The 12,765-nt window shown below is 41.0% G+C and overlaps 1 protein-coding gene across 1 annotated transcript; it reads right to left on the bottom strand.

Moving 5' to 3' along the window:
• Positions 1–509: 509 nt before the first annotated feature.
• LOC144524661 (caspase-3-like) lies at positions 510–12,665 on the bottom strand. The gene is made up of 7 exons (XM_078261077.1): positions 11,879–12,665; positions 9,567–9,632; positions 7,741–7,904; positions 6,457–6,585; positions 5,239–5,414; positions 2,277–2,391; positions 510–1,526 (listed from the first exon to the last, which is right to left on the bottom strand). Exons 2-7 carry the CDS (start codon positions 9,626–9,628, stop codon positions 1,288–1,290), a joined length of 885 nt encoding a protein of 294 aa, XP_078117203.1. The 5' UTR covers positions 9,629–9,632; positions 11,879–12,665; the 3' UTR covers positions 510–1,287.
• Between the last annotated feature and the right edge of the window lie 100 nt (positions 12,666–12,765).

Consider the following 12,765-nt stretch of genomic DNA (forward strand, 5'->3'; position numbering starts at 1 on the left):
GCCTTATCGCGCTGATGTGACCGAGCCCGACCCGAACATCATTTCTAAATATCTGTCCGAATCCGGCTTGGTTCGGGTATCCATCCTCTATTGCGCACACAACAGGATGTTCAACGCACTCCCGTTTCAGTTTCAAAAAAACGTGTTGCTATGTTTTGTCGGGGCTAAACGTTGCCCTGAAGTTTCCCTATTCCCCTAGTGACTGATAATCCTACAAGCAATCTGATTGGAGACAAAACAGCCAATCAGAAATGACCTACTTTAATTCTCTGATTGGCTGGAATCGCAGGCAAACAGGGCAGGTATGTTGCTCAAATGAAATTATACTTTTAGTGATAATAATTTTGCCTACAAAATATCATTTATGCTGTATGCATGCAAAAAAATAAAATGTCTGTGCTGAAAATGTCCCATTGCACGCTCAGCACGTAGACACAAATATGCCATAGACTTTGAGATCTCTTATTTTACCTTTTCCCTTTGTAACAAGAACCACAATGGAAATAAACTGAACGTTGTATTGTTTTTATTCTCAACATGGTAATTGTATGTCAGGACAGGGTAACCACAGTCTTGCAATTACTTTTTTTATTGTCAAACAAATCTATATCTATCACCGATCCCAGTAAAAGTTATTAAAAGATCCCCAGAGGTTGAGTGCAGAGGTAATGACAGTGGTAATGTAGTAATACATATAAAAAAAGACCTATGACCACCTGAAAAAGGAAAGAAATATTCTACAGAATATTCTTTTTTTCATGTGATGGCCAGATATTTAAAGTGATGTAATGATCTATCTGTGCCTGGCATTTATTGCATTCAAAAACATTTAAAAAAGCAGACATGTTTTAAGTAGCAAACATACAGTATTATGTTTATGTAGTTAAAAAAACAGAAGTCCACATTTCCACGCTTCTGCTAATGTTCAAGTGTGTAATCACTGAAACAGGCTTATTGAAAATGCAGCCCTGAAAATGGTCCCGACACCGTTTAGTATCTTGTCTGCAACACACAATGATCAGAGATAGAATTAAAAGTGGTTTAGGTTTCATCTAAAAGATCACAACACTAAAAACAAAATCATAAAAAAAAAAATAAAAACAGTTCAGGCTCAACATAAACCTCACTGATATTCTAATGTTGACTGTGCATTTGGGTAGTCACATTAAAACTAATGTTATCCTGTTTTACAGAAATCAGGCTGCTTTGAAGGTAAAATAGACGGATGTGAAATAAGTGCTACCGGCACAGTCACTTGTGACTCGGTTTCCCACAGCTTAGCCGTTTTCATGCGTAGAAATCAGGAAAGTAGAAGTCTTTGGTCAACATGGAGACGATGCAGGGGATCTGCTTCTTGCCACTAAACCCCGGCAGGTTGGAGGAGGACTCAAAGTGGAGCGCCACCTTGCGGTTGACGCGGGTCATGATCTGCATCAGCTCCAGCTCTCCGCTGAAACGCGTCAACATCTCGCACAGCGCCTGCATGAACCAGGAGCCGTTGGTCATGTTTCTCCATGAGTAGTAGCCTGCAGGACGAGTCACGTTACGAGTGTACTGCCATTTCATTATGGATCATAAACATACCAGGGCTGCACAATATCTCAGGTTTTTCTTTTTTTTAATCGGTTATCGCAATAAACACGTCGTGAAAGGCTGCGACGTATCGCAAAAGAGACAGATTTTTTGAGTAAGTTGAAAGAGAGTATCAGTAGAAAACTGAACTTTAAAATGTAACGCACTTTTTTTTTTCTTTTCTAAGTTTTCTTTTTCTTTTAGCACAGCGGTGTAGATACCAGCATTACTTACATCAGAACAATATCTGTTTAATTTTCTCTGCTGTCCATTTTTCTTTTTTTTCAAACATAAAGACAACAGGAACTCCATACAGTTTGGGAGAGGTAAGTTGTACAGTACAGAGTGTTAACATGAAACAAGTTGGTCAGACCGGGGATGTCACTCTCTTTTTAATGGTGCTTTTTTTGTGTGTCCAATAAAATAATGTTGGAAATGATCATTATTATTATTAGTTTTTTTTATTCAACAAGCTATTTGTTGCATTTTAGCAGAATACTGAAAGCAGCAAGGCAGAACTGAGTACATGTTTTTAAATCGCAATATAATGTCGTTATCGCAATACTCAACAACATTATCGTATATTACATATTTTCCTCGTATCGTGCAGCTCTAAAAACATACTGAATACCAGGGCTTTAAAGAAATTAGTAATTCCCAGCACAAAAAGTCTTTTCTGCCACTTCTGTTGTTCAGTGTGTTACCTGGAGCGGTGGAATAGGCATACAGGAAGTCTGCCTCCACAGGAATCCTCTCTGATGTTTGAGCATCGACGCTGTCGGCCTCAATCCCGTTATCCAGCTCCGCCCCACGGCACGCCTCAAAAGGAAATCCAGGTAAATATAACATACAATATGCACATTAAAGCTGGGATAGGCAGTTTTTTCTGGCAAAAAGTCCATACTGATCTTTCAGCATGTGGTAATTAAAGGTACTCTAAGCGATGTTGGGTGACGTTACTTCTTGTTGACGTTCAAAGTACTGTCAAACAAAACGAGGCTAGCTCGCCCCTCCCTCCTCCTCATCCCGTCCCCTCCCCCTCCCTTCCGCACACTAACCCCCCAACCCCAAATCCTTCTTGTCGGTTATTGGCTGGAACACTGTTTATGTTTGGTGGTGCGGGTTGGTGCAGTTTGTTTTTGTTGCAGTCTGTGGAGCCTGGGCTGTCTACGGAGAACGCGTTTTTTTTCTTTTTACAGTGTGTTCAGGGGACAGGCAGCTAGCGGATAGCGAGGAGATGTTTGCTGTATGTGACAAAAAAAATGTCGTAGCCTAAAAAAAAACACGCGAAATCGCTTAGAGCACCTTTAAAGTGGACTGACAGATAACTAGACTTCTGCATCTCCTCTTGGCTCTGTTTCCAGCCTTTAGAAAACTAGTCCCTGACTGGGGACTATGGCCAATCACAGACCATTTCAGAGCGAAGGCGTTCCTATTGGCTGTTCTACAAAACGCAGGTGCACGTACACATCCCTTCAGGTAGTCAAAGCCTGATTCAATGATAGAAGATTCTATTCCAGCATTGGCAACAACTGAATACACTGCAAAGCAACCCCCCCAAAAAAAAGGTCTAAAAGAGAGTCTGACAATAAATGCAACATATGTCAATACCAGCGAAACGTTCCAGAGATGGAGAGAAAATGTTTAAAAAATAGTTTAGCCTTTTGCTAACCTTAGCCAAAGGCTCACGGCTGTGGCTAAAGCTCACAGCTAAGGTTTTCAGAAGGCTAAACTATTAGCAGCATTTTCTCTCCATCTCTGAGACGCTTCGCCAATGTTGACACGTTTAATTCATAAACATGAACTTGAATCACAGTATGTCATCTCAAATGGCTTTACACACCCACAAAGCCTTCAAAGAAAACGGTCATTCTCATAGAAGAAAGCTATATTGTCACATTTTTTGGCGTTTGTTTTGCCTTTTCCAGAAAAACTGCCACCCACAGCTTTAACTGTGATGGTATTTGATGGTTGTACTGAGACACTGAGGGCATGTGGTTTAAAAAGCTGCAATAACAACCAGCGGTGATTGTTGTGCTATTCCAATTTTATCTAAATCACATCTCTGAATTTAGACTTTTGCCTTTACATGTACATAAAATGTTCAACGTCTTATATTCGAAACCTGGCATCAAATAGGAAGAAAAACACAACATATTACTGTTGAGTCCTTTTTGCAAACTTAGACAAAGTCTACCAAACCTTACACTACAAAACAAGCATCTCCAAGCACAGCCGTAGACAGGGCTGTAGTACAGGAGTCCGGACTCTGACTCGAGGCGCTTTTCTGTGGCTCTGACTCGTCTGTATTTGGACTCAGACTTGTCTCGGACTCGGCCATTGGACTCCAAATATTCTAGTTGGTCTCGACCGAGTCCAGCACTATATGCTTTTGTTCTAAAGTAACTTCCTCCTTCAAAACAAAACCATAGATGGAGCGCGCTCGTTGAGAAAACAGGTGTTGGTTTAAGTTCAAATCCATCTAGAACAGGCATTGAGATTGGTCGCCTGGTATACACCTGGCTGCAACATATTCCTCAATCATCAGGCTTCAATCATTTTCATTTTGGCCACAGACAGGCTACATTCAGACTGCAGGCAAAAGTGACCAGGTCAGACTTCTTCAGAAGTAGTGTGAACACTCAAATCTAGCCCAGATCAGATTTTTCCAAATCAGATTCAGGCCACTTCCATATGTGGTCCTGAATCAGACCCAGGACCCAGGATTTACAATGCGGCCGCAGTGTGAACAACCAAGGCGGACCACCGGGCCGTCTCGCCCGCGCCGTCAGCGAGGTGGAGCGTGAGCGCGTGCGATAGGACCCGAAAGATGGTGAACTATGCCTGGGCAGGGCAAAGCCAGAGGAAACTCTGGTGGAGGCCCATAGCGGTCCTGACATGCAAATCGGTTGTCCGGTCACACAGACCTCTGTAGTGAATTTGCAGCCATAACCCCGCAAAAGGTCAAAATAGCCAATTTGGCTCTCTTTCTCTTCATTCTTCTCCTCCTCATCACCTGCTCATTAATATTACGGCTGCCATTACACAAACAGTTTGAAATAAAAGCGAAAATGCTTACTTCCTCCATAACCTCCCTAACTTTACTGCAACAGCGTGCTGCGTCTGATGTCATTGTTATTGTTCTTTTGCGCATGCGGGTCAGTTCGAAACCGCAAACAGTTCACACTGGAATCTGATATAGGCCACATTTTAAAAGGTAATGTGAACAAACAAAAAAATCGGATCTGAGCAAAAAAATAAAAAAATCAGAATTAAGCATTAAGACTTGCGGTGTGAACGTAGCCACAATGTCAGCGAGCACTTTGTACTATGAATTCTTCAGGACAAGTAAAAACATTTTATATTTTAAGTAAATAATGTGGCGTAATTTGACCCTTTCTTTCTACGATCTTGACTGTCTCTCATTTGGACTCGGTCTTGACTTGGACTCGGTCTTGACTCGGTCTCGACTAGTCCTGGTCTTGGACTTGTCTTGGACTCGACAAAGGTGGACTTTTGATTTTGGAAATCAGTGTCCTAGTTAGCGACGTCTCCGTCTACAAGCATTATAGGCACATTGCCTGAAAGTGATGGCACAAGATGAACAGGTATTGTTTCAACTTGTACACGTGTATGTGTGTGGTAACGTGGGTATATTTAACCAACCTGTATGAAGAAGAGCTTGGGTTTCCCCACCAGACTCTTACAGCGATCTCCTTTAAAGTATTCTGTCAGCTTCTCCAACTTTTCAAAGCCGTCGGTGCCATATATCACGCCCTCGTCTCCGTGACTTAGCAACACACATGCAAATGATGCACTCTTACTGTGGTCCTCCTTGGATGCTAGTGACACGCACACAGGGACAGACAGAAAATAAGACAAGAGTTACATTATTAGTCCAGATACCCCCCAATTTGAAATCATCAATGATATCATCTTGAGGACAGTGCAGATATTGCAGATATTTAAGCATCTGGCAGTTATCGTTCTCAGACTGCAAAACATACAGGTCTGGCATGGATGGCTACTCAACAGTTCCCAAAGACATTTGTAGAGTTACGGTAATAAGTGCATTTGGGAATTAAAAGAGTAGCCACACTCAGGCGCTGCCATCTAGTGGTTGCTGCATGCTCCTGTGGTAATGCAGTCTATATATAAAAATAGCTGTTGAACAGCTATTTTGTATCCGTTTCTGTATTTATTGTTTATTTCATATTAATGTATGTTTGTCTGCTTATGTATGCACCAACTACCATGGTAAATTCCTTGTTAGTGTAACTCACTTTGGCAATAAATCTGATTCTGAATCTGAAATGCAGAAATTGTGAGAGGATGGGAAGCATTCTTTTTCTTTAAACTTTAAAGTGCTCATATTATGCTTTTGGGCTTTTTTCCCCTTTCCTTTATTGTGCATTTACAAAGTGAAAAAGCCCAAAGTCCACCCCAAAGGGACTTACCATCTTCCAGAGAAAACACTGTTCACAAACTGCTCCAAACAGCTCCATTGTAGTCCAGCCTTTACTTCCGTAACATACGTTCCTCACTTTGTAACACGTTACAATGCTCGCCTAGCTGCTAGCGTGGCACGCCCTCATACTCTGCAACTGACTAGCTAGCAGTGCTTACCTAGCTACTGAGCATGTGCGACTCCCAACAAAAATGGAACAGAAGTGAGATGTCTCACTCTGTAGCTAAAACAGAGAGCTCAACACACAGGGTGAAAAGAGGAGCTATAGCAATGTGCAGTACGACACAAATATGGTGTTTTTTTTAAAATGAAACCACATAAACCTATTCTGGTACAACCTCTAAATACAAGTATGAACCTGAAAATGAGCATAATATGAGCACTTTAAATAAATGAAAAACCATAGTTTCTATTACCACTAGACAACAGTTGTTTCATCTCTGCCACGGTCTGATCTGTTTTCACATTGACCTTATAACCCAGCTCAGAGAAGGTCTTAATAGCAGCAGCAGCATCTTCATCCGTCCCGTTCCGAGCACCCATCCCTGGAGAGAGACACACGCAAACACACAGGTAGAAATGCAATAGTCGGCATCTACAATCATGGGCGTAAATGTGTGGGTGGGTGTGTGTGTGTGTGTGTGTGTGTGTGTGTGTGTGTGTGTGTGTGGGGGGGGCACAGCAATATAATACAGCCACAATTGTACTTGTAGAGGATATGTGTAGTTGTGGGACTCCAGTAAGTAGACTGGCAAGGCTATTTTATTGGACGAAGTGACTCTTTTCTCTAATACAGATGATGCTGAACTGAGAACTGAGCCTCCTAGCGAGCAAGCTAACCAACTAGCCAGCCAGCCACTTAAATAGTAAAGTTTAACAACTTCATGTTTCATTCACACACACACACACACACACACTAGCCTGGTCCTCTGGTACATTTCATTTGTACAGAGAGTCTGGCCACTCTCCACTGACAAGTGTTAACTTCCGTGAAGGCGGGTACTCTGTTGAAGTTTCAAACTATTGGATCTGCCATAACCAATCGCTAACGTTTGGTCGCGACGTATGTCATGCGCATGTGCAACAAGAAGGGAGACCGACAACTATCGGCTTATATTTAGCATTAGCATCGCTAGCGTTAGCCTTAGCCAACTCCTTCACCACTAACGGAGCGAGCTGGAAAATCTAACTTTTCCCGAACCCCGTGGGGATGAGGGCCACAACATCATGGCCAGCAACACAACTCGGCAAAGATTGTTCTTGCTCGGGCTTTAACTTCTGGATATTCGGCAGCGTTGCTGCCACAACGGACCGAATGGCTTCGCTCGCATCTTTCTCGCGCACGTCCTCAACGTCATCGTTCTCAGCCACTCCCTCTGTTCGCTGATTGGACCGCCAAATATTTGGCCGGAGAAAACCCAAGAATATACCGCGAACCCAGACGTGGAGTACTGAAGGGAAATGAAAATTGAGCGGAAGTACGTAGGAGGGCGGAGCCAGGCTAGGGACACACATGGTGGTGGGACCCAAATGCTGTATAAATCACACATTTTAAGTAAAATGGGGGTGACACATTGACACACACATGAGACTTGTATGTTGTCCGTTATTAAATTTACAGAACATTTGTGCAAGTGACTGCGAAATTAAAGAAGTGTGTGTGTGTGTGTGTGTGACACTTGTTAAATGGGTGTAGTTACCTGTGCTACGGTGGAAGTTCTTATTGTTGATAATCAGACAGGTTCCGATGCAGGGATAGTCCATCTTGTAGCGGTATGGGTCAGAGCCTGCTGTTTTACTGCTGTGGGGCACAGAGTCCACTTCCTCAACAGTCTTACTACTGCCTGTGGGCTTTGCATCTGACCTGACAATTCACACACACACACACACACACACACACACACACACACACACACACACACACACACACACACACACACACACACACACACACACACACACACACACACACACACACACACACACACACACACACACACTTTAAAACCTGGGGAACTTGTTCAGTACATCGCACTCGAACGAGTTTTAACACGCGCTGACAGCCAACCCGTTGGGGGATTTTTAGCGTCAATAACAACGACAAAGGCACCTGGCCAGGGGCGTCCGTGTTTTACGAGAGGAGAGTGAGAATCTGTTGTGACAGCTCAGTGGTATCTAAACTTGCTTAACCACAGTCTGTGCCGTGCGATTGCACCAATCATACGTGGAAGTCCTAGCGATTTTTGGAATCTCCCATTATACAGGGTGATGTATCAAAGCAGTGGTATTATAAATGTTCCAAAGACTAAAACAGAGAGGCAGAATCACACAGTCTCACATCTATCGCATCTACTGGAGTAGGCCATTTAGCTTCTACTTCATTGAAATAAGGTATGCCAAAAGGGTTTATTACAGAGAAGTAACAGGGAAGGAAAAGGTAGAAAATTCCATCTAGGAGTTTATATACAAAAGGCGGCTGACTGATTCATTTCAGAGATTACATAATGATGATACACACAGCTACTTTAAAGGCCCTGCACAGCCGTGGACCTGTCCACCAACACAGCTGCTTTCTGCCCGATTGCGTGGGAGTGTGGAGACTTAGATTTGATAGCTCTTCGCTCTTTGCTCCTTGGCTGAACCAGAAGTTGTTCAAGGCCGTCTCAAAAGGAGCGAGGATCGAGGAGGGATCTCTGAGGAGCTATGAGCGAGGATACACGAGAGCAGCCTTCCCGGAAGCCTTGCAGCTGAAAGCTGTCGCTCATAGCGGTTCTATTTGTACTCGGAAGTCGGATTTTCCAAGGTCAAAGTTGGTAGATAGTTATATAGATTGTCTATTCATGTATATTGTGTTATTACCATATCACTTTCTCATATCCATCGACTTACTTACATCTCACTTTGCGCCTGCTTTGTAATGCCTACTTAACCTGTACTTTATGTAGCCTTTTGTATTCTGTATTCTTGTACTGTATTGAATGTGAAACTGTATGTTGCTGTATGTATGCTTATGCTTTTCTTGGCCAGGTCGCCGTTGCAAATGAGAATCTGTTCTCACCGGCCTAAATAAAGGTAAATAAAGGTTAAATAAAATAAAATAAAAAATATCCTAAATTGGATCTGCTAAAATGGTCGATAGTTAGGTTTAGGCATGGGGAGTGGGGATTGGTTAGAGTAAGAATACCAGGGTAAGAATACCGGGGCCACTAGGCACGTCCTTTGACGTCGACACGTCTAGCGGATCCGATCTAGCATCTACCGTAAGCAACACGCCCCCAGATCTCGGATTTCCGAACTCGGAAATCGGACAACCCTGCAGGTCCAGAAGAATGACGTTTTCTCCAGATTACATGTGTGTAAAACACAGAATTATATTTTTTTTTACACACCTTTAATTAAAGCGGGCCTTTAAAGTGAGCAGCAGTATGAAAAATTGACCTTATTTTCAATAGACCGAGCATACAGGATTAGGTACATTTATAATATGGGTAGTCAGATGTAGTCACCAGTGTACAATAATTATTACCTGTTCTTTGAAAACAATTTCAAGGCGTCCACAGTATCCCCATCACTCTGCGTCACGTCCATGTTCCTACAGGCATGGATGCATACGAGGCAGTGATCAGAAAATATAGGACCTCCATTTGGTGAAAGTGGAAACAACCACCAAGATAAAAAAAAAAAAACACTTGTTTCTCGATTGGCATCTATCTTTCTCTTCCAGTTCCTGGTATTCAGTATCTTGCACTCTGTCAAAGTATGTGCAGGGCTCATCCAATTACTATCAATGCCCTTTCAAACAAATCATATGATCAATTCATATCAGCAAAAGCCACTTCAGGACGATTGACTGGGTTCGTACATACGATTTGTTAACTTAGTTTTCACACTATATTATGGAGCTGCAAAGATTAACCGAACTATCAAATTAACCGCCAACTATTTTGAAAATCGCTTTAATCAGTTTGGGTAATTTTTATGAAGAAAAAAAGTGGAAAATGTTCTGATTCCAGCTCCGTAAATGTGAACATTTTCTAGTTTCTTCAATAATCAGCAGCCCTACTATATTCATTTGATTTGTTGAAGTACTGCTGAAGGCTGGAATGAAACTCTATATCTTTCTAGCAAATAACAATGACAACTAAGGCAACCATACCGGATTGATGTTTAGGAGTTTAGAAAAACTGATAAGACATATCGGCTAGGGGTGTGCAAAAAAATGGATTCACATTCATATCGCAATTCAAGCTCTACCGATTCACATTTTCGTTTAAATTTTTTTTATTTTATGTCTACTGCAATGACATGGGAAAAGTAACTACATTTACATACTGTGAATTGTTTTTGAGTCTAAAAATCGATATGGAATCGTGACATTTTCTGAATTGTGCACCCCTAATATAGGCCACAGTAATAACAACAACCCATTACATGTACTGTATATTGACATGGTTCCCTTAGATTTGGTTTTGTTTTCTGTTTTTTTGTCACAGAAAATAACACACATTTTCTAACTGGTATTTTGCCACAGATCTGGCGTTCAACAGGTTTCCTCCCAAAAAGGCATTTTTTCTTTGGTAGATAGTAATTCCAATGAAAACGTTTGACAGTGAGGCATGTGGTTTATCCAGTGTGGCAGCTGAAAAATGTGTAAAATGTGTTCCTTTGCAATTTTGGTTAACTAACCCTTTAGATGTAGGCCTACTGTATGATTTACGTTAAAATATTATTTCTAAAAAATAAAAAGATCTTCTCACTCACTCTTTTTTTCTTACTGGATAGCAGAAACTCCCTGACAGTAACGCTTACGAGATTTTTGTTGTTTGTTTGTATGTTTAGGTTATACAGGATGCTAAATTATAGAGCCGTTTTAATCAGACTTTAAACTCGAAACCAGTGAACACATCAGAGCAAAGCCCTGATGGTTAGTTCAAACTGACCACAACGAGGAAGTTGTTGACACTGTGGTTAGTCTAGTTTATTGTGGTTGTTAGGTTAAAAACCATGTGTGGGGAGGCAAGCTATACCTATATTTAATTAATATACATTTAGGAATACACCATGTATTATACCAAAAATATTTAATGTATCATTATAAATAAATTATATTATAATAGGCTTAATCAGTGAGAAAGGATGCAATACTGTAATACTGTCAAAACGAAACTCCATCGACAGGAACTGTAACGTTACAGCTCTGTTATCAGAAGTAGGTCAGTAAAAAGCGAATATGACCCTTTAGTCATATGGAATTATATTAATGTTACATAATCCACTTGTCAAATGTAGCTAGTTAACAAATAGCCTACCGTTTTCTGTAAAACAGTACTGTGGGAATACTAGTTCAACGGTTGACGTAATAAAATGTAAGCTAAACTTTATAGTCAAACACGTCTAATGCACAGATTCAAAAGTGTGGTCATGCAACGGTAGCCATGTCTCATTCAGGAGGCAACGCGAAACTGTTACTAGCCAACTTTAATAACGTTAACTTACACATGAAATTAACCACGGTGAAAAATGACCAACGAATAACGTTAACGTTGCGAGTTGAAGACACACACGAAACTTTTTTAGTATCTGGATATGGGATTTTTGGCCACCTGCATTAGCTAGCCAAGTTTTGAACGAGTGAGTTCACAAGCCTGCAGTTTCACTTAGCTAACGTAAACTAAACATGTATTTCAGGTGCTAACTTTACCTCGTTAACCTTAACCTTACCTGCAGTAAGTTAGCAAAGTTACCAGGAAAGGACATTCAAATATAAGTCGTGCTTTGTCAAAATCATATGTGAATGATAATTGAAAAAAATATATTTTTCTTCCAAAATAAACGTACCTCTTTTGTGGGACGGTGGTAAAATAGATGTTATCAAGTCCACGTCCTTACCATCAATAACGTTCCCTATCATTACAAGGAAATTGTTCGTTCGAAGTACAGGCTTGAAACTCTTAGCCAATCAGGAACGCTACTCCTGTGTGGGCTGGCGAAACCACAGAAAGACAGCAGTTGATTGGCTTAGAAAACTGTCCAGAACGTCACGAACAATTCCTTCGGGTTAGGAAAAAATTACTTTACATACTCATACAAGGGAAACCAATTTGACTACAAGCATTCAACATCACCCAGAAATAGAACTTCTGATATTCTTTTGTAAAAAACAAAAACACACACAAAAAATGCTCTTATTGTTTGCATTCATTAAACTTACAGTACTGGTATTTCTTTTTTTTTTTTTTTATCTAGCAATGATCCAGTATAGGCAGCATTTAGGCAGTATACACGATGAAATCTGGTCAAGGTGCTTTCTGTATTAAGGCCTTAAAAAATGTCAGCAACCTTAGTATTGCTCAAATGTAGTTTTTGAGTCTTTAACCTGTGTGCAATTGTGTGTTTGTGTGTATTGCGTGTAGCGCATTATTTTCGAGTCTCATTCTTCGTTTTTTTTTTTTTTTTTAATTGGTTATCTGTTCCTCTCAGCTAATATTGCCTCAATATGCTTGGTCTCCAATAGCAGAGCCAGCAAGCTGGACCCTCCATAATAATTTTGCCTACAAAATATAATTTATATGCATGCAAAACTTTTTTTTCTGTGCAGAAAATGTCTTCTTCTGCTAATGTTCAAGTGTGTAATCACTGAAACAGGCTTATTGAAAATGCAGCCCTGAAAATGGTCCTGACACCGTTTAGTATCTTGTCTGCAACACACAATGATCAGAGATAGA

The sequence above is a fragment of the Sander vitreus genome, chromosome 10 (assembly GCF_031162955.1).
Source record: "Sander vitreus isolate 19-12246 chromosome 10, sanVit1, whole genome shotgun sequence".
In the NCBI taxonomy this organism is placed as follows: domain Eukaryota; kingdom Metazoa; phylum Chordata; class Actinopteri; order Perciformes; family Percidae; genus Sander; species Sander vitreus.

Bases quoted from the DNA above. Each gene is read 5' to 3' on its own strand.
- LOC144524661 (XM_078261077.1), bottom strand. From the start codon at position 9,628: ATGGACGTGACGCAGAGTGATGGGGATACTGTGGACGCCTTGAAATTG. The intron at 5,415-6,456 runs GTAATAGAAACT...GCGTGTCACTAG, and splicing joins GAAACAACTGTTGTCTAGTG to CATCCAAGGAGGACCACAGT. The intron at 2,392-5,238 runs GTTGGTTAAATA...TTTCCTTTTGAG, and splicing joins CCAAGCTCTTCTTCATACAG to GCGTGCCGTGGGGCGGAGCT.